Genomic DNA, 21,065 nt, shown 5'->3' with positions numbered 1-21,065 from the left:
ATGACTATAAGACTTCAGGCTATGGAACAGTTATGTTGTCCAGCTCCTACCTCTCATCTGGAAACCAAAAACAGGAATCTAGCAACAAGTCAACACAAAAGTAAGAAAATATATTGAATGTTGAATTAATAGCGTGTTTTGCTTTATATCGTGTAAGTGTGATTGATATCGCAACTGGGATTTTTTTCAAAGCAAATAAGTCAACACGTGAATACAGCGTGACGTGAATGCATAGGGGAATAGGAGCGAGTGTTTTAATTACGCGCACAGGCGTAAGAGGAAAAGAAACAAGAGACTTTTAAGTTTAAGTCAAGCACTTTCATATATGTTATGTTGTCTGTTTAACATAAAGATATAAACATAATTTGTATGTTTTGTTTTTCCATTTGGGGTGTCACGATTAAATCAAATAATTAACAAAAAAGAACTGATTAACCCATTCTCTGCCGGAGCTTATATCCATCCTTGTAGCCTCTCTGCCAGCACTATTTGTCTATGGAGATGTTCACCTTCTTTGCAGGGCTATAACTTTTTAAATTGTATTGCTAAATTGACATTACTATGGCCCATTCAACATCAATTATCTATCGTTCAGGATGTAAGAACGTTTTACTTTTTCATTCACACATTCATACTAAAATATCGTCCAGAGTATAAATATGTTTTTATCGTTTTCTGCTGTATTTCATAGAACGTGAGATATAGCCATAAATGCATATATTAGATGATCAAATGCAGTTCGATACCGATCAACGTTATATTAAAAATTTCAACTGTACATGATCCTAAACGTCATGACTGGTCATCTGCTGGTGACCGGAGGGGGGGGGGGGGGCGTTTATAATTCAATGACCGACGTTAAATGATTCATGTAGTATGGGTGATATATAGATCAGAGCAGTTTGTATGGATAATAATTATCAAAAACGCTGAAAAACGCTTCCTCTTACCGTTGGGCGATCACACTGGCGCAAACAGATCCCAGTTACGTGATGTTGATCTAGGTGATCCAGTTCCGGTTTGTATAATACTAATATACGTCCAATCATGTTGTTTATTGAGTTATGGCAACGGATCGATATCCGCGGTGTCTGGATAGAGTCCCGCGAGCGATAGAGAGTGGCCGGACGGAATAGGGGACGGACTAAACACTTCCGGCCACTTCCGGTTTTGGCAACTCGCCGATCGGCCACCAGGTGGCGGTATTGAAGCGTTGCAGAGTTGAGCGGAGTCCTACAACACCAGCCAAGACTCCGTGGGTGAAATGTGAATACCATGACGAAAATATGAAATATTGATCTCAAACACGTCATCGGCGGAGAATGGGTTAAAAATTACTGAATTTCATTCATTCAATAAAATAATGTTTGGATGAATTGATTACTTAAATAATCATTAGCAGCAGCTCTATTCTCCATACTTTTAACATGATCTTTCTACACTTTTGTGTACAGCCCTGGTGGTAGTGTTACCTTGGCAAGTCCAGCCAGCAGCTCCAGAGCAGCCAGTGAGATGCTCATATCCTGCCTCCACTGGGAGTTCAGCCTCTGGGTGACCAGGTGGATGCTGCGCACCAGCAGGCCTGCCGCAGTATCTGCAAGAGCTAGAGCATATAACACCCCGAAATACCAACCACCGCAGAGACAAGAGCATATAACACCCCGAAATACCAACCACCACAGAGACAAGAGCATATAACACCCCGAAATACCAACCACCGCAGAGACAAGAGCATATAACACCCCGAAATACCAACCACCGCAGAGACAAGAGCATATCACACACCCCAAATTAGTATTCCATATTATGACTGTTCTGCAAGTGAGAATGTATTCTTCAAAATCATTCATGAAAATTATTATTAACTAAACTAATTGGCTGGAGAGACAAAGAACATAATTCTTACCCTGAGACACACTCAATACATTAAAGCTTAAGATACTTCTCAAACATGCGCGAGAAGGCGGTCTCAAGCAAACACAGCACACACCATGACCAAGAAAAAAGGACTACAGATTAAGAGACTGAATAATCATTAGTGAAGAAATGATTGAACAGGAGAAGACATACAACAGAAATCAGTGCAGTAGAAAATAATTTTCTAGGACCAGTTTGTATCTAATTCGAAGGACACATCATCACAGCAAAGCACGGAAGTTCTGTCATCACCTACATAGGCGTTGTACCCAACGCTTCTTAACTCTGTAAACCACCTTAACCACGTTGGCTACAAAAAACACAGGTGTTAAGATAATTAGTTACATTTTCACATACCTCATCGTCGGCCTGTTATATATCGTATAGCTTACGCTCTGCGCTCTAGTGGAACTTATCCTATATCAGTCTAATACTGAATACATTTCTACACATGTACACACCCATCCGCCTGGCCACACCCCCATCCGCTCCTCTACATAAGCGGGGATGTGGCCATACTAACAGCTCCTTCCTTATTTTCACCACCGACAAGTGTCTGTATACACCACTTGAGTTTAGTACCGAAATAGTTGGAAAGGAGCTACGTTGAAGAGAAGGAGCTGCGTTGACATTATATCTTTGTTTTCTTTCTCACTATTTTCGAGGAAATACAGCGATAATGTCTTCGCCACCAGAGTGTCTAGAAGATGATGATCATTCTGACTTCCACCGGCGCTTCGTATTAGGGGCTCGCGTCGCTGAGCAATCCCCGCCGGCATTACCTCCGGCTCTGCAGTTGGACACTTTGCTTGGGAGGCGCTCGGCCGTGTGAGGGCTGACGGCCTCTCTGGGCGGGTGATGTTTTTGCGACGCGGGCGCAAGGTGTGTTGGTTGTGGGGGGAACAACTACACAGCTTACGAAGGCCGGCTCCAGGCTGGTATCCTTTTTCGCTGCCACTTATCGGCGTGGAGGGGGTTCTGGTTTGATGCCCACGTTAACATTAGCTCCTCATCGAGTAAGAGCTTTGTTTTCCTGGGACCGTGATTCCGAATCTGCGGGTCAATTCCCCGAGTCTCTGGACAAACGGATACCCACTGTCGCCATGCTGGCCCCGATTTTCAAAGATGAAAAGCACCCGGTGCTTAGGAGGTGAGCTTGGTGTTTCATTACGAGAATATCTCCATGCTCAAGTCGGCTATAGTCCGCGAGGGACTTGTTGCCGGCACCGCTGTGTCTGGTAAACACTGTTCTGAAGAGGGATGTGTGTTGCCTTTTTTTCCCTTCTTTCTTCGGATGAGAAGAGGAAAAGACAGTGGCTGTCTGAAGTGTTGGCCTGTATTGCTTTTCTCACGTTGTACAGTTTTCAGTGGTAGCCGCTTAGCTTGCTTCTGCGTTAGCTAGTGGTTAGCGATAGCCGGGTTGAGCTAACTGTTAGCCAGTTAGCTGTTAGCTACGACGTTAGCTACCCGCTTTCGCTCGGCTGGGAACGTTAGCTTGATGCTATCAGTTAGCCTAGAGTTAGCTGTTAGCTTGTGCTACAACCATTGGCGTAGCCGTGAGAATAGCAGGCCCTGGCCCTCTGACTACGACATCATCTTTGACAGAAGATGTAGTCGGGCCTGCACCATGACCGGCTGCAGGAGGGGGGCGTCTCGCCGGAGCAAGGCTCCGGCCATTGCTTCTTCTGGTCTGGCCAGCGAGAGGCCTTCGTCAACGTGGTAGTCCAACCTGTGTTGCGGCCTTTCGTCCTGCGTTCCTTGGTGCAGGTAAGATGTCCATTGGACATTGCCCCACTCTTCCTTCCTTCCCCTCCCGAATGTTTTTGTTAATAACGATGTCTTTGTCTACAAAACATGTTACTTCACTACATTTGGAGATACGACATGTGCCGTGTGTGAATTGTCTTGGTCGCTTTGTATAGCTTGGGTTAGCGTTGGCCAAGGCTTGTGCCTTTCTCTCTACCTAGAAACAGCGTTGTTTCTAATGAACTGGGGTTTTGTTGTATGATGAGAAGTTGTGTGTGTTCATGTAACCAGGGGTGCAGTGGTAATATGGGAACTGGTAACACGCCGCGTGCTAGCACGCGCGCGGGTACGTGCATGCGCACAGAACAGATTTTTTTTTTTTTTTTTTTTTTTAAATAGCGAAGCTGAAAAAGGTAGCAGGATGTAGCCTTCAATATATAAAGAAATTATATTGTCAACAGATATGGTTAAAAGACAATGACACTGTCACTAATGGCCTCTATGGATGGAATGGCATTCCATGGCAATCACAGACACAGCCCATCGTTCACACCAAACTTGATGAGGGGGCAGGGAATCAGGGATTCAATGTGGAACGCTCTACCCAAAGCTGTAAAGGAATGTGAATCACTACCCACTTTCAAAAACACTCAAAAAACAACTACGGGAGACTGCAATTCGAAACTGGCCCCTACAAATGTCCTAACCCAGTTGTACAGTAAATGACCAAGTATGGCTTTGTCAGTATTCCAATGTACTGAATGATTGTATTATTATTCTTCCAATGTGATTGCGTGGCAAATACATTTCTTTGTAAGAATATATCTGCATTTTGTCAGTACAAGATTAATCAGTGATCACATTGAATTAAAACATGATTATTTCCAGTGCCACGATTATTTATTTCAAGAGAAACAAACAGGCAAATAGGCTTAGTCAATCTGGACAAATACATTAGGGCCTATAGACTAGAAAAAAAGAAAAGCTGTTTTAAATGCGGTTACTTGCCTTGTTGTGGAGTGGCAGGACAGCTGTCTCTGTTTGGGGCGGCGCGGGCGTTGGAGGTAGGAACATGATACTGTTGTCAAATGATCTGTTTATATCCGTTTGTATTTGCGTGCGGGGGCGTGGTTGAAGACGCGCTTTTGTTATGGGTGGCCGGGTACTTAGCGCACAACAAATGGATAGAGCGCATTTTTGTGTGCGCGTACACGCGAGTACACATCCGTGCGCGATCGCGCGTACTTCTGCCTCAGTGATCTAGTAACACGGCGTGTAACCGCGTGTGTGCACGACTGCACCCCTGCATGTAACGTTGGATAACGTGGCTGAGCCCACAACTGGCTGGGTTACCCTACAATGCTGTGCATAGTGGCATGTGATCGAGGGCTGAGTCCCTCTCTCAGCTTGTTATTCTTACTTGAGGGTAATGATGACAATAACAAGTGGCAAGTTTTTTTCACACATAAGCAGGGCTGTGCCTGTTCAAACAAGGTCTTCGGCTGTGCTGGGGTGCATGATGTAAAGCTTACTCTACACATTGGCGTCGTATCAGGGGTAAGGTGGTGAGGGGTGGGTTTCCCCGGTTTTCCCCTGGGCCCCCCCCCCCCCTCCCCTCAAATATGATTGTGTTTACAAAATGTGTGTTGATTCACTATGTTTTTGGGGATACGGTGTAAATCCCTCAGCTTCTGCTGGGGTTGTGCTCGCTTAGAGAGGCAATCTTTTCTGAAAATTGTTTGGTCGCTGTCATGTGGACTTAGCAAGGCCTGTGACCAGAACTTAAATCGAGGATTTATGTCTTCTCTCATCATGAAAAACGGCATTCCTCTTACTGTAGTGAGAGTGTACCTTTGCCCTTTTTTTGTTGTGGAGGGTTCGTGTATCGTATTCACGTTTAAGATCCACAACTGGGTTAGGTGTTGGCCTACAGAAGTTACATGTGTAAGCTCTTGTACCAGGGCCCTTGGCCCCTCTCTTTGTCTGTGTTTTTTCAGGTGGCAGGTTCGCACATGAGCCTGAAGCCATATATGACTGGTGTCATGGCTCTGCTTTGTCATTGCATCGTATCAGGGGTGAGGGGTCATGAGGGGGTGAACTGATAAACCCTCATTCCCCTTTTTTTCTGATTGGTCAGGGGGTTGGACCTCCTGTCCTTCGGGCTTCCTGTCACGCTGTTGGGTCAGCGCATCAAAGGGTAGGGGGGGGGGGGGGGGGGGGGGGAGTTCCCTGGTCCCACGCCATATTTGGGCAGGTGGGTCACGGAATTCCCCCCGCCATAGAGTACGTCACTGGGCACGTTTCTATTGGTTGTGAGACTTCCGTGAGTTCTTTTCAGGCTCCATGTTGTGGACCTCTGTTATTGTCAAGATGAGTTATGCGGTGCGTGAGAACTTTAAAAGAAGTTTTCTGCTCTGCGCTCTGTTGCATATGTCTTGAGCTTTTGGTCACGTAGCTCAATGTTACATATATCTTTTCAATTATTACTCACGTGGGAAGTCTCTCTGGGGGTTCCCCGTCTCCTCTTTTATACAGAGCAGGGTTGACAGGGGTGTTTTCCCACGGACGCGTCATATGGGACCCATAGCTGTGTCTTGGTCAGCTTCCTGCCGTCAGCTTCCTGCCGCTCTCCCAGGCGGCTTGGAGGGAACGTTATCTGGGTTCTTGTTAGAATTACCATCGATATGTTTTGGGTCTCGACGTATACATAGTGCTGGCCCTGGGTGCTTCTGTGTGGAACCACGCATGGGCTTGCGCGCCTTGGTTGCTCATCATTGAAACAGCGTTTTTATGGGGCAACTAGGATGGAGTTTGTCTCTTCCGAGCGCCAGTGTACTAGGTTAGTCTCGATGAATTCTCGTTCATCTCTGGGGGGAGATAACGGAATAGATCAAAGCATTGCCGGAGGGGTCTCACGCTTTTGGGGTGGGCCACCGGGTGCAGTGCTTTTATGTTCTGACCATCTGGCTGGGAAGGGGCTGTCGAGGTGGTTCTTGTACCCCTCTGGCATCCCTGTGTACGTCCCGGTCTGCCGGGCCCAGGTCCGGACTCGTTCTCGTCGACCTGTTGGCCTGGGTTAACCCCTTCTTGAGAACTGAAACACCTGTACTGCTGTATAGCCTGTGTATACCCGCAGTTGTGTTTGAGTTTTTTCTTGGGGGGGGTTATAGGAACAACCGCCTCCTGTTAGGTGGTGGTTGGTTTCCAGGTGTGTTGGTAGCGGAGTTGACTCTCGGGTTAGGCCGGGCTTGACCCCGTCTGCCTGCGAGTGTGCCCCTGCACCCTTCATGACGTCTGCCAATCGTGTCAGCCTTCTCTGCCTCGGCCCCTCTAGAGGGTCGGTTTTTTTGTGTGGAGGCTGCGACATGGTGCACAGCATACCGAACGCCTCTTCCGCCGGGGTGCTGTTTTCAGCAGACCCCTTAGGCGCCTGTCTAGTCCGCAGTGCTCCAGGCACAGGTCGAGTCCTTTTGACCTGTTGCCTGGATTGAGGGATCAACCTCTTTGGGGGTTGTCTCCCCGGTGCGCTGCCTGGTCCCGCTGTGGGGGTGTAGCCTCTTTGAGTGCTTCAGGGCGGTGTGCTGTAGGGGGGGAAGGGCCTGCTCTTGGATGGGCCCTGTCCGATACGCTGGCGATGTGGGGGGTGGTGTCACTAGTGACCGCCTGATGGGGTCTCGATGCTGCGGCGTCGTTGGCCTCACCAGGCCCCCTTTTTTCCGGGGGGTCCTGACCCTTCCTGGGGCTGGGTCCTCCTTCGCGCTCCGCTGCTACGGCCTTGCCACGGGGTTGGGTTCTTGACCCCGTGATATTAGGGATTGAACAGTTTTTTTTCTTCTTCCCGTTCGTTCCCTAGTGGCATGTGGGTTGCACGCCTGTGTAGTCGTGGGTTCTTCTGTGGGAAGGTAAGTCCCACGATCTGCTCGCCCTGTGCGTTTGAGTTGCTAAACCCTCTTCGCACAGTCGGATCCGATTCCCTCCCGTCCTCCACTAGGGGGGTCCGGGGGCTCGGGTCCTCCCCGGTTCTGATGGTTGTGGGGGGCCTCAGCGGGTAAATTTGTCGAGCTTCCGCTCTGCTCAGCTCCTGTGTTCCACTAGAGCGCAGAGCGTAAGCTATACAATATATAACATACGGTTATCCTATAACCATAGTTATATGAGTATAGCGAGCGCTCTGCGCTGACTCACTGAGGACCCTGTGGTCTTCGCCTTCGGTGGTGAAAGACTTGGGAAGGAGCTGTTAGTATGGCCACATCCCCGCTTATGTAGAGGAGCGGATGGGTGTGTACATGTGAAGAAATGTATTCAGTATTAGACTGATATAGGATATGTTCCACTAGAGCGCAGCGCGCTCGCTATACTCATATAACTATGGTTATAGGATAACCATATGTTATCAGTTCACATGAATGATTACAACACAGTGTTAAGCAAGCATGTTATATCTGATCCAACCAAAGTTAGTTACTGGCTCTAAATGGTTATCATGGATGGCCATCACACACTGTGACTAAAGCTATGATCTATGATCCACACCATGGTTTCAGATGAATAGGCTTTCATTAAATATTAATAAATCAAATATGATTTTCAGAAATAAAAACAAAAATATTCAAAACAGGACTCTAAATTACATATTAATGATATTGAAATTAAACAGGTGTCGCATGCTAAATTCTTAGGTGTCATTGTTGATGAAGGCCTTACATGGAAAATTTTGCTAGTTTGCAAAAAAGTTATGAAATCATATGGCATTATTAGAAGGATTTCTTCTCTTGTGAATCGCTCCTGTCTTTTGACACTTTATTATAGTTTGATATACCCATATTTATCGTATTGTAATATTATTTGGGCCAGTACTTTTCCTACTTCTCTTCATAAACTTTTTATATTGCAAAAGAAATTCATAAGGCTTGCCACTACTTCTAATCACCTAGAACCATCTGCTCCTCTTTTTAAGCAACTTAAAATACTATCAATCTTTGATATTAATGTATACCAGATATGTATTTCTATGTTTAACTGCACTTTTAATTTATTTATTGAATTTTTCATATCAAACTCCAGTATTCATTCATATACAACAAGGCAATCAAACAATATTCATCGTAATTTCTTCCGCACAACATTAGGTCAGTTCAGTATAAGATTTAGAGGTCCTATTATTTGGAATTCAAAACCCTCCATAATAAAAATGTGCTCATCTATTTCATCACTCAAATCCAAGCTTAAATATACATTGTTAAATGAATAGCTTCAATCTCATAAAACCATTAATGTCACTTTGTTTTACAGTTTCATGTTAATTTGTTTTTAGACTAATTATTAATGTTGTTGTTTTTTATTATTATTATTACTTTGATTATTATTGTTATTGTTATTATTATCTTATTATTATCTTAATATTATGAAAACATTTTATGAACTTATTTCACTTTGCTTTTGTGCTTTTTTTTCTTCCAATGATTTAATGAGTTGAGGCCCCATATAGGCCCATCTGGGTCTCTTGCCTCTACTCAGCACCTTTATACACTTTGTCATGGTCAATGTTTTTACTGTTTTGCTGAAATAAAGAAATAAAAATAAAAACACCAGTGCTCCAACACCAAACATCAAAAACTCAACTAAGTGAAAAAAGTAGCATTTAATTTAACATTACAGTACTTTCAAATAAAGTATACTTTAAATAAATGGTTAAAAGTGCTGCTTGGGGGGGGGGGGGGAGACTTATTGGAGAAGAACCTTCACACAATATCCTGAGCATCTGCAGGACAATGTGATTTCACACAGGCGCATGGGAGCAGAACTCATCCTGAAGGTTTGTGACACATAAGAATGGTGACTTAAGGGAGGTGTACTTCAGGAAATTCTGCAAACAGTCAAATTTGATCTCCCCATGTTTCATATAGTGATGATGTGAGCATGCCTTGGAGCAGAGAGAAGTGATCCTACGGTAATTTATTCTCTGATGTTGAGAAGCAGTGTTAAAATACAGCATCTCTGTTGTGCCAAACTGTTACTGCATGTATCAGGATCCTCTGCTCATTGGCTGCCAACCAATATGACTATTGTAATCCAATATGTATCCTTATTTAAAATATGCTTATGACTACTTCTAATCCAAAATGTCACAGGCAATTAAAGCACACATGTCCCTGAGATAGATCTCTATGTATCCATCTTTACCGTAGTCTCTGAGCAAGGCCTGGGTAGGACGCTCGGAGTCTGGGCTGGTGGCCTCGATGCTGCCCCCGCTGGTGAAGCTGATGCCACTGCTCGTCCGGCTGTGGCTGTGACTCCTCAGGGCCCCGTGGCTTCCATCTATGCTGCCCTGGAACCATACAAACAATACAGATACACTACATTATTGCTGACCACGCCCAAATCTCTACCTGGGGATTGATGAGGTGTCAAGAGACTGAACAGATCAAAGACTTACCGTTTCTGTCTGAGCACCTATGGACTCCAACAGTGCTGAATCTTGGACAATATTAAGCATTGCACCTGGAAGGGTGAGAGAAGAAAAAGGGTTTAGCTACTTTTAGGCTTCAGAGAAGACTGAAGGGAAGCTGCAACAGTCAGCCAATGACCAGTGGAAGAAGAATGAACGAGGCCCGCAGGGCCAGTGGCTACCCAGGATGAGCTGTGTGTTGTTGGGGTCGGTCTCGGTCTGCAGGGCCCCGATCAGGACGTTGACCAGACGTAGTCTCAGGGACAGGAAGGACACAGGCTGGTCGTGGGATGTCCCGTCCTCCTCACTGAACTTCCCCTCCAGCAGAACCTGCACACACAGCAGAAACCTCAAGATCAGAGAAGCGAGCTTGGGGCGGGGGGTTTACCTGTTTGGTTAGGTTTGATAGAAGGGTTAGGGTTAGGGTTCATAGGAAGGTTATGGTTAGGGTTCATAGAAAGGTTAGGTTTGGGATTATTCAGGTTAGAAGTAACGACTGTTACCTCTGCCTTGATGTTGCCAAAGTGGTGAGGCAGAGGCAGCATGGCCAGCAGGATGTTGATAGAAGCTCTCCGCAGGTCTGTAGGGTTCACGTAGATCTTGAACTTGGACAGCTCCCTGGAGGAGAGATGGGAGTTGGATCAAGTCTGTCAATGATTACAATCTATTGGCAACACAGATGACTATGTAGCTGACTCCCACCTAAAAAGGACAATATACTTACCTTATGCATACCGCACCTTATGTGAATACTGTATACTACATCAAAGCATGTATTTAGCATTTAGCATTCTTAGATTATATATTAGATTAGAGTTAAACTATTGGATTATCGGATTATATATTTCTTATATTTAGCATTTAGCATTTTAGATTATATATTAGATTAGATTTAGACTATTGGATTACTAGATCATATATAGCATATATTAGCATTTAGCTTCTTTAGACTATATATTAGATTAGATTTAGATTATTAGATTATATATTGTAATTGTAACCATATTTATTGTAGGGCAAAATAACTGAGACGGCATACATACTCTCATCTCGCACCTTGTTGCCCATATGCCATATGTCCAGAGTTAACTATATTGTATATTGTTTACACTGCCTTTTATTCTATTTTTATTTGTACTTCTCCACTGTACTATAATGCTGTGACCTGTATGTCTTCTACTACCTGTACCTCCCCTCCCCCATGCTGCTATGATGCCTGAATTTCCCCCAAGGCCAAGGGGATCAATAAAGGAATATCTTATATTATCTCTTATATTATACATAGTATGGAGATGTGGTTCAGTTTCAAATGTTCACTCTCCATTTCACTCTGGCAGTTTAACCCTTGAAACGGACTGGAGGCAGAACGGACATGGAACGTACGTAGAATGGCATCCGCTTGACTTTGGCACCCATGTAAATAGGCACTGTTGTCCACATCAGAGGTACCCGTCCCGGCTTGTGAATGCTCAATTGTAATCCTAGAACAACAGCTACAGATGACATACAGCACTCTATACTGACTATCAAGGCAATTTGGGAAATTGGCTGAAAAATCTGCTAGAGTTTAGATTATAGCAGGGCTTAAAGGAATCAACGAGACCTTAAAGTGCTCCCATGGTCGAGCGGACTGTACGCGGACTGGACTCCGCGGAGGTCCGCTGGACTCTTTGAGCTTTCATAGTCGAGCGTACCTCAGCGGACCTCCGTGGACCAATTTCCTACATGTCTCGCGCCAGTTTACAAAATGTTTCCCACGCTGTTCAACTTCTGTCATGTCGACATCATCCGATGTCAATAAAGAGTATCTTATCTCCGTTTCCAATATTTCGATAATAAAACTGGCAGTTTTACACACTTGAATAACAGGTATAGGCAGTGAGGTGCAATGTACCATATAGGCTTGCTCAATGAGGTGGACAGCGCGTGGTGCTGAAATGGAAAACACGCATTGCATGAAATAAAAACACCAGTTTTATTTCGAAATATTGGAAACGGAGATAACAGACTCTATCTCAGTTTCCAATATTCCGATAATAAAACTGGCAGTTTTACACACTTCATTTAGAAAAGCCATTCTCTTTTGCGAGTGGTCACATTAAATGCAGGTCGATGTCAACGCCGATCAGCGTTTTGTGTGACACCAAGCGAGCGGACGTCCGCGCATAAAAAAATTGGACCTTCACACTTGGAGTCCGCTTTGGGTCTGCTTCGAGTCCGCTCCGTGTACGGTCCGCTCGACTATGGGAGCACCTTTAGATTATAACAGGGTTCTAAAGGAATCAGATAGACTTTAGATTATAAAATGTATTTACATCTTCCTTCATTCTTTTCCCCCCCTCAAGGTTCATCTGGGAATTTGTTGCACCTATGACTGTGTAGGTACTAGCTACATAGAAACAGATAAAACTGTAAGGAAAGATGGGTATTGGAGCTGATCACAGCCTATTTGAATCAAATGGTATTGGCTATATGAAGCCAAGTCAAATTCGGATCCTTTTTTTGTTGAAGAATGAATGGAAAACCATTAACTCATTCAGCGCCAAAAACTACTATACTTATGTTTCGTCGCCAATGCTTGAGTGCCAAAAACGAGTATACTCTTACTTTGGTCTTTTCCCTTTGATCCCCGTTCTATACACTGAGCCGGAGCTCCCTGGGTCTCCATGGCACATCTGCCTACATTGGAATTGCAATGACAATCGAATCTCGCCAGGTGGCAGTATCACCTACCTTATGAACATGCATGGACCAGCTTAGGGCCCCACAGCCCCCCAAACAACTAGGGACTTGTTGCAAGCAGCAGTGAGCAGGACACGTTCGACAATCGCGATCGCCTAGAGCGAACTATTGGATATTATGAAAAAGACTAAATGGATTATATGGATGATTATGGACGATAAGGTGCGTTTCCACCAGACTAATGGACTATGTTGGACTCAGCACTACTGGTAAAACGTAAAAAAATAACTATAATCAAACCGACCGATGAGGAAACCTATTCAGCTCTGTGGTATAGTCTGGCCCGAGCACACAATAGTAACCTGCAATGCAATGGCGAGCGAACTATTGGATATTATGAAGAAGAAGACAAACCTGATTATATGGATGATGATTATGGATGATAAGGTGCGTTTCCACCAGACTATGTTGGACTAAGCACTACTGGTAAAACTTAAAAAACTATAATCAAGGGGCGCTCCAGTAGCACACCACATAGCACGCTGAGTCGCGAAGCGGTCGCCCCGGGTTCGATTCCCCGACCCGGTGGCCATATGCCGCATGTCTTCCCCTCTTCCCGTTTCACCCTGTCTCTTCTGTCGGTCCTGTGTGGCCAAAAGGTCCTGCGTTGACCAAAAAAGCAGAAAATGCTATAAATAAAATCGTCAATTTTAAAAAGATTCATTTTTTTTTGCGGCTACGTGGCGTAGTGGGCAAGGCGCTCGCCACGAATGACGGAGACGCTGGGCTTGCCTGTTCGAGCCCAGCGCTCCACATTGCTTTCAGTTTAGCTGGTCGTTCATACTAATACACATTGGCCGTATTAGGGGGTGGGAAACTGATGGGTGGGGATCGGGCGTTGTGGACAGCGACTCCTACAGGTCGGTTGGTGCGCCTGCGCAGTAGAATCAGGAAGTGTCGGGGGCAGCGTGAGCCTCCCACGCGTTACTCCTCGCCACTGAGAGATCGAGCTGCGCAGGTGAAAAGATGCAACTGCTGTTACCTCAAGTACCGGAGGGGACTTGTGCTATGTATGACTTAGTCCACATTGCAGCCGGCTTGTGGGAGGCAAGAAACAGCGTTTGTGACAGGGGAGGGTTGAATTGGATGATACAAAATTGGGATGGGAGAAAAAAAGTGGATAAAAAAAAATATAATTTTTTTTACTATAATCAAACCGACCGATGAGGAAACCTATTCGGCTCCGTCTATAGTCTGGCCCGAGCAGATGAAGAAGACGGATGAGGGCTACCTAACGTTATATGTATTGATCCTGTTCTGATTCAAGACACTTTTGGACTCGAAGTGAGAAATGGGGTACCTCTAAAACAACGGTAACGTCTGTGTAACTTTACCGAAACTCCATCATAAAACATGCGTTTGTATGATCGCAGCGTCGGATAAACGACCCCCCCCCCCCCCCCCCCCCCGGCTTTATGAAGAAATAAGGTAATGTGTTTACCTTTGACCTGGCAATAATATAGGTTTCAAGCGAGCAGCCGCGACACACTTTATCTCACAATCTAGAAAACCAGCCTGGATTATTTTGAAACGGGGCAATGTTTATCTTGGGATTGTGAACAAATGAGGGTATGTAGAAGCGAACTTGTTTTTACATGTTGGACTATAAATGAGCCATACTATCGTCTCCATGGCTATAATATAGAATATACAATAGCCCCGCAAAGATCGTGAAATATCGTGAAAATTGTCAAAAAAAGCTGCTGCCAGGCAGTATAGATGGGGAAAGAGCGTGGCGCTCAATGAGTTAAAGGTCCCCTATCTTATAAATGGACTTTTCCATGGGTTTTACATTGTTTTCTAGCAATGTGGGGTTGTACCAACACAGACTAGGTGTGACACTCATTCAGGCGCATTCCTCCAGTTAAGCTGTGACAAGATCCTCCCCCAGTGAACTAAGCCATTCAGAATTGCCTCGCTTGTCTACGTAGAGATGCTGATTTGCATATCTTGATTTGCATACCTCAGCTCCTTCTGTGGTTGTAGCCACCTCCGACAATCAACAATTCGCTCAACAACGGAGCGAGTGGAAATAATGCGGAAGCGGTTTCCCTGTCAGACACTTGCACTTCCCCAAAAGAGAGAAACAGAGAGAGAGGGAGAGACAGAGAGAGGGAGAGAGAGAGGCTCATACACTGCAAGTCTCATAGCGATCTCTCCTCAGCTCTGTCCCCCTGCTTACACACACTCGCGACTCAAGCCCACATATACACACGCGTCTCTACCTCTCTCCCTCTCTATCTCTCTCTCTCTCCCAAAGAAAGGTATCTACCAGTGCAGGTGGGTGACTGTCACTCAAAGCGCATTGCGATTATGGGCGGAGCCCAGCCAAAAACAGCTTGGAAAATGGAAGTGCAGAAAGTGGTGCTCTACATACTTGATTAGAAATACAAAACAAGACTTTTATTGAAAAAAAACGTACAGATGTGTTCCATAGACTCACAGGAATTGTGTACAATTGCCCAAATAGTGAAAGTAAAATAGTTCCCCTTTAAGGGAAAGCTGTGATGCAGGCAATTCCTTTCTTGATGCAGGGGTATTCAATTATCAAGAATAATCTTACCTACATTGGATTAGCTTTATTAACTCAAATGTATTTGAAGTGTGCACCGTGCAGCTGTATTATCAGATCAGGACTCAGTATCAGCAGATACTCAATATTAAATTACTTTGATTGGGAGGGAAAGAAACTTGATGGGGACATCCCCAGAAGACCGCACTCCAGAAGATCTCTCATCCTATTATATATTGCTATTGTTGCTTTCTCCGGTACTCTCTTTTGTCCTTTTTTTATTGTAAGCTATTTATATATATATATATATATATATATATATATATACACACAATACATATTTAATTATGTTTCACATGTTCACTGTGTAACCTCTGCTTTCATTTATGGTCAGGACTCTCTTGGAAAAGAGATTCTGACTCTCAATTGGACTTCATGGTAAAAATAAAGCAAAATAAATAAAAACGAATACTACTAATGTAATAACACGGCTACAATGTTATAGGAATGGAACAGAGATCTAACCTGTCAGGTAGAATGGTTTCCAGCGCGGCTATGAAATAGGGCACCACCACGTTGATGCCCTTCAGGTCGGAGCAGAAGAGAGAGGAGGAGTTGAGGATGATGGAGGCCAGCACCGGTCTGCAGATGAAGTCGGAGATCTGGAGACCCTGAATCAGGATCATGTAGAACCTGCACAGACCAGAGGGACACTTCTATAGACTCCGAGGTATATGAGAAGGGCCCTGAATCAGGATCATGTAGAACCTGCACAGACCAGAGGGACACTTCTATAGACTCCGAGGTATATGAGAAGGGCCCTGAATCAGGATCATGTAGAACCTGCACAGACCAGAGGGACACTTCTATAGACTCCGAGGTATATGAGAAGGGCCCTGAATCAGGATCATGTAGAACCTGCACAGACCAGAGGGACACTTCTATAGACTCCGAGGTATATGAGAAGGGCTCTGGACAACGTGGAGACCTCATAACAAAAGCTACATTCAGACCCATTTCGGGGGCCCTGTGAAAATTCAAATACAGGAGGTTCACAAACGACTTGGATTTGAAGGGTGATGATGATCGTGTTTCTTAAGCCGGTGGTTCTAAAATTTCTCAATTTAGGAAGATATTTGTTGGATAGGATTTAGTCCAGAATTCCATACCTGTCAATAGACATGCTTCTAGTTTATAAACATACCGTGTTCGAGCCAATCTGCCAATCAAGTGAGTCACGTGACTAAGTTGCCCCCTACCTGCATGAGCTGCTGCGCTAAAGAAGTATGACATGGAGAAACTCGCCTGACTAAAACTTGTTTCAAATGAAAACGGCTGGATGTCATTTTGCCAGTCTTTCACCTTTTATCTAGCTTTGGTATGGACTGATTGTTTAGATTGCTAGCATGGCTAACAAATGCAAATAAATTGTAGTTCTGACCAGGATTATGTTTCTTTTTGCCCCCTTGATGCGCGTGCACACCGAGTCTGACGTGGACGAGAAACACATCTATACTGTTGGTGGGAAGACAACAGAGGAGAGTGAAAACTATGATGACAATACTCATTCCCATACAATCTGTCATTGTGCTAACTAGGGCTGGGTATCGCTACTGATTTCCCGAATCAATTCGATTTCCGATTAAATTAGATTCCGATTCACAAGGTCCCGAATCAATTGCCGATTAAATTCGATTCAATGCTATACAATTTAAATGGTTCAAGGAACCCTCTAACATGTTGCATTGTTCAAAATATCAATGTTTACATTAAGAATTGACCCTCAAGCAGTTACATGAATGTACTTTGTATTGGAACATTGGCTTTTGCATATGTCACGTCTGGGTGATGTCTCAGTAAGTGGTTTCATAGATTTGTTGTATTTCCACAATCATTATCCATGTCTGTCACTATAGCCAATGGAAATGCTAGAAATGGTCACGTGGGCTGGCTCTATCCAGAGGCCAAACACAATTGCAGACCCCTGGTCTACACCCTCCCCAGACTGACACTTTACCTGGACAGATAGACTGGGAGAATGTCTTCCCCGGTCTTCTTGCTGCAGAAGATGCGACAGAGCGTCCCGCAGGCCTCCGCCCGGCCCGCTTCGTAGCTCTCTGGGAACTCGTTGGCGTCGAACAGGGGATTGGACACCATGGAGTCAGTGGACATCTGCGAGCCTTTCCTCCTCAGCTCCAGACCCACCTGGGTGGCTATGGCTGTGGAGGAGCAGGAGGAGACAGAGTGAAAGGACCCTGAATTGAAACGCGGTCATCCTTTGCACATGCACATGTATAAACAAGAGACAAACGTATTATACTGTATAATTTGCAATATGCACAGTGCAATGAAAAAGTTAAAACAGACATAATAATAAACAGTGAAACATAAATAGTACAAAGCAGACATAATTAAAAAAATAAATTAAATCACTCAGAACGAGGACGAACGAAGACTTCAAAACCACTGCAAACACGCACTCACACAATCGGCAGGCATACGAAAGAAGGGACCTCTGACACAAAGAGTTTGTCACAAAAAAAAGGGTGCTAGCTATCTCGGACACAATGTGTGAGCAAGTGTCGGATGTGTTCGATATCAGAAATGTGACCATTCCTGGCTTGCAAGACCACAATGCAAAGTCCCTGTGTCAGCTCCCCTTTTGCTGTTGCAGCTACGTCAATGTGTCACTCAAGAAGAGCTCAGACCATTCACTTCATGCATTGAGGCACCAAAATGAACAAAAAGTGAACCAACAATACATAAAAGAAAAACAAGAAAAAACATCAATGCTGAACTTAGGGGAGGGGGGGCAAACAATACATATTAGTGTGACTCAAGAAACTTTAAAAAATAATAAAAAAGAAAAAGTTAAACGCTGAAATGTGGTGGTGGTGGCGTGGTCACAAACTGGCGACACTATGGTCGGGAGGTGGTGAGTCTTGGTGCCTCCATTCCATCACCGTTTTGAGAACATTGACAGAACGTTGGTGAAGGTTCACATGATGATGATGATGATGATGATGATAAGGAAGATGAGAGGAGGAGGGGGGGGTGACCAGATGGAGAAATTAAGTAAAAAAAATGTAAAAGCAAGGAGTTTGTCAATAACCGACTGCGAATCAAGTGAGGGGGGAAACAAAAGAGCTGCTGTTCCTACTTACAAGATTTATAAGAAAGGAGAATTTGGATAAAAGAGGCTGCAAGATAACAGAAAAAATAGTGGAGACACACAAAATCAAAGCAGATCAATATTTTTGGGGTAAATTCATATCAGGCATGAATTGTTTATAAATATATGTATATATTGTTGTTGTTGTTCTCCTCAATGGATGACCTTTGACCCACTAGAACTGTTGAACATCAATCAGTCGGCATGCAGAACACAACACCAAAAACACCCAGAGAGAGAGAAAAATGGAGGCCTTTCGATATCACCAAATTCTATCCAGATACTAGCATAGCATAGAGATGATCTAAGAATGTGTTGTCATTGACATGGTAAGGTTTTAAAGCTAAGTTAATAATATAAGTATTTAGACCACATATGCTTGTAGCCTATAGTGGTAACAGCTGGGGGGGGGGGGGGGGGGGGGGTCCATCGGTGGGTTAAAGAGTTGATTTACTTTAGAAGATATCTTAGGTTCAGGTTCTTAACCATAAAGCCCTCCACTCGCACCAAATGCACAAGGGAAGTTTCAGAGGAATATCCCACTCAACATACTGTACGAATAAAAACACTCAAAACATACATAAACTTCACAAAAACACAGTACTATGAAAAACAACAACAAAACACCCAACCGTCCCATGCATAGATGGAATGTTGTGCTAAATAGAAATCATAGTAGACCCTGGGTTCCATGCCCAACTCCTTACCGGTCATGCTGGGGTCTCGGCTGAGGCCGCTGTGGAGCTTACAGTGGACCAGGGCGGCGTCAAAGAGCCACTGGCCGAACAGGTTGAGGATGCTGTTGACCTTGGGCCTGGCGGGGGCCGGCAGGGGCCGCGTCTCCCAGCTGCTCTGGCTGGGGCTGGACAGCAGCGTGGGGGAGGACGAGGGCTGCTGCTGCTGCTGTTGGGACGCTTTGGCTGGCTGCCCGCTGCTGGCCTGTTGGAACATACAGTATGATATAAAGAACACTAGATCTATTCCAGTATCAACTAGTTGCTGCCCTGTGGGAACATACAGTATGATATAAAGAACACTAGATATATTCCAGTATCAACTAGTTGCTGCCCTGTGGGAACATACAGTATGATATAAAGAACACTAGATATATTCCAGTATCAACTAGTTGCTGCCCTGTGGGAACATACAGTATGATATAAAGAACACTAGATATATTCCAGTATCAACTAGTTGCTGGCCTGTGGGAACATACAGTATGATATGATATAAAGAACACTAGATATATTCCAGTATCAACTAGTTGCTGCCCTGTGGGAACATACAGTATGATATAAAGAACACTAGATATATTCCAGTATCAACTAGTTGCTGCCCTGTGGGAACATACAGTATGATATAAAGAACACTAGATCTATTCCAGTATCAACTACTAGTTGCCAGGTAAAGGCTTTTGAACTTGTTCTCCAGAAGAGTTGCATTGGCCCCACATTGTCTGATAATTGAAATTACTCATTTTGATTAATTCCTTTTGTCACAGAGATGGATTTCTACACTGCCCCTTTGACAGCTACATATAAGACCTTGGACTTATAGTTTAACCCTTGCTAGTGGTTTTGGTAGCTACCTATAAGACCTTTGGACTTACAGTTGAACCCTTGCTGGTGGTTTTGGTGACCACAGTATGTCGCTGCTTGCGGCTGTGAGGGGGTGTGGTGTTGTTGACCGAGGGGGGCGGGGACATGCTCAGTCTGTTGACCGGGGTGGGCGGGGCACTGTCTGCTCTGGGCCGTGATATACCTGTGAAGAGGAAGAGGGTGGAGTTAGAGAGAGGCATACACTGTCATTTGAGGTTGCCCGTAAAGGTAAAATCTGTAATGCCATCAAACAGCAACTTCTAGGCATATATATATATATATTTGCCTAACCTGAAGTGTGGCCTGCAATAGCAACCCCTTCCATAATCCCCACTCAACGTCACCGTTTGATGGCATTACCTTTAAGATTCCTCCACCGTGGGTTCTTTACCCTTAACGTGAGACTTAGACATCCAACAATAGATTGCTTCCTGTAGTATACTTTGGGTGAGTGGGATCGCTGTAAGCCATGTTACCATCTCTGATGTAACGCAGGAGATAACAGAAAAGGAAGACTTATCAGATGATGTGTGAGTTAACCTAGTCAGCCTTCACACACCAAGCATACATGCACCACAATGGTTAGTCGTGTATCACCCATAACACTCATCCACCTTATTCAAATACCTTGTGGGCCAGCAGCAACCTTCTAGGTACGTTTATGCTTAGCTTATATGCAAATGCTCAAACCAAACCCAGTGTTAAAGGGATAATTCAGGTTTTCAAGAAGTCAATTTGATTCATGCATTAGCGGTCATTTCAGTGCATCCAGAAAATTACTTCACTATTTTTGTTTTTAAGATATCGGCGTCAACAGGGTTAAAACATATTACTTCAATATATGTTTAACGATTCATAGTATTCCGTTGGCAGACATCTTGGTTGGCAAACAACAGGTGACAGTAATCAGCTAGCAGGTGATTATCTTTAAAT

The 21,065-nt window shown here is 44.4% G+C and overlaps 1 protein-coding gene across 12 annotated transcripts in view; it reads right to left on the bottom strand.

Moving 5' to 3' along the window:
* Window positions 1–21,065, bottom strand: part of ralgapb (Ral GTPase activating protein non-catalytic subunit beta) — a 62,471-nt gene that overhangs the window by 19,622 nt on the left and 21,784 nt on the right. For 8 of the 12 annotated variants that reach the window (XM_084333310.1, XM_084333315.1, XM_084333317.1 and 5 more), the window contains 9 exons: window positions 20,144–20,295; window positions 19,245–19,476; window positions 17,383–17,584; window positions 15,891–16,058; window positions 10,615–10,729; window positions 10,294–10,441; window positions 10,100–10,164; window positions 9,847–9,991; window positions 1,473–1,603 (listed from right to left, as the gene is read on the bottom strand). In XM_084333310.1, coding sequence (XP_084189436.1) covers window positions 1,473–1,603; window positions 9,847–9,991; window positions 10,100–10,164; window positions 10,294–10,441; window positions 10,615–10,729; window positions 15,891–16,058; window positions 17,383–17,584; window positions 19,245–19,476; window positions 20,144–20,295 — 1,358 coding nt within the window. The remainder of the gene's footprint in view (window positions 1–1,472; window positions 1,604–9,846; window positions 9,992–10,099; window positions 10,165–10,293; window positions 10,442–10,614; window positions 10,730–15,890; window positions 16,059–17,382; window positions 17,585–19,244; window positions 19,477–20,143; window positions 20,296–21,065) is intronic. The other 4 variants (XM_084333316.1, XM_084333320.1, XM_084333313.1 and 1 more) reach the window with 1 other exon arrangement.

This window comes from Notolepis coatsorum (assembly GCF_963971535.1).
Source record: "Notolepis coatsorum genome assembly, chromosome: 17".
Taxonomy (NCBI): domain Eukaryota; kingdom Metazoa; phylum Chordata; class Actinopteri; order Aulopiformes; family Paralepididae; genus Notolepis; species Notolepis coatsorum.
Note: the sequence above shows the minus strand (reverse complement) of the source record. Positions and strands in the feature narration are given on the sequence as shown.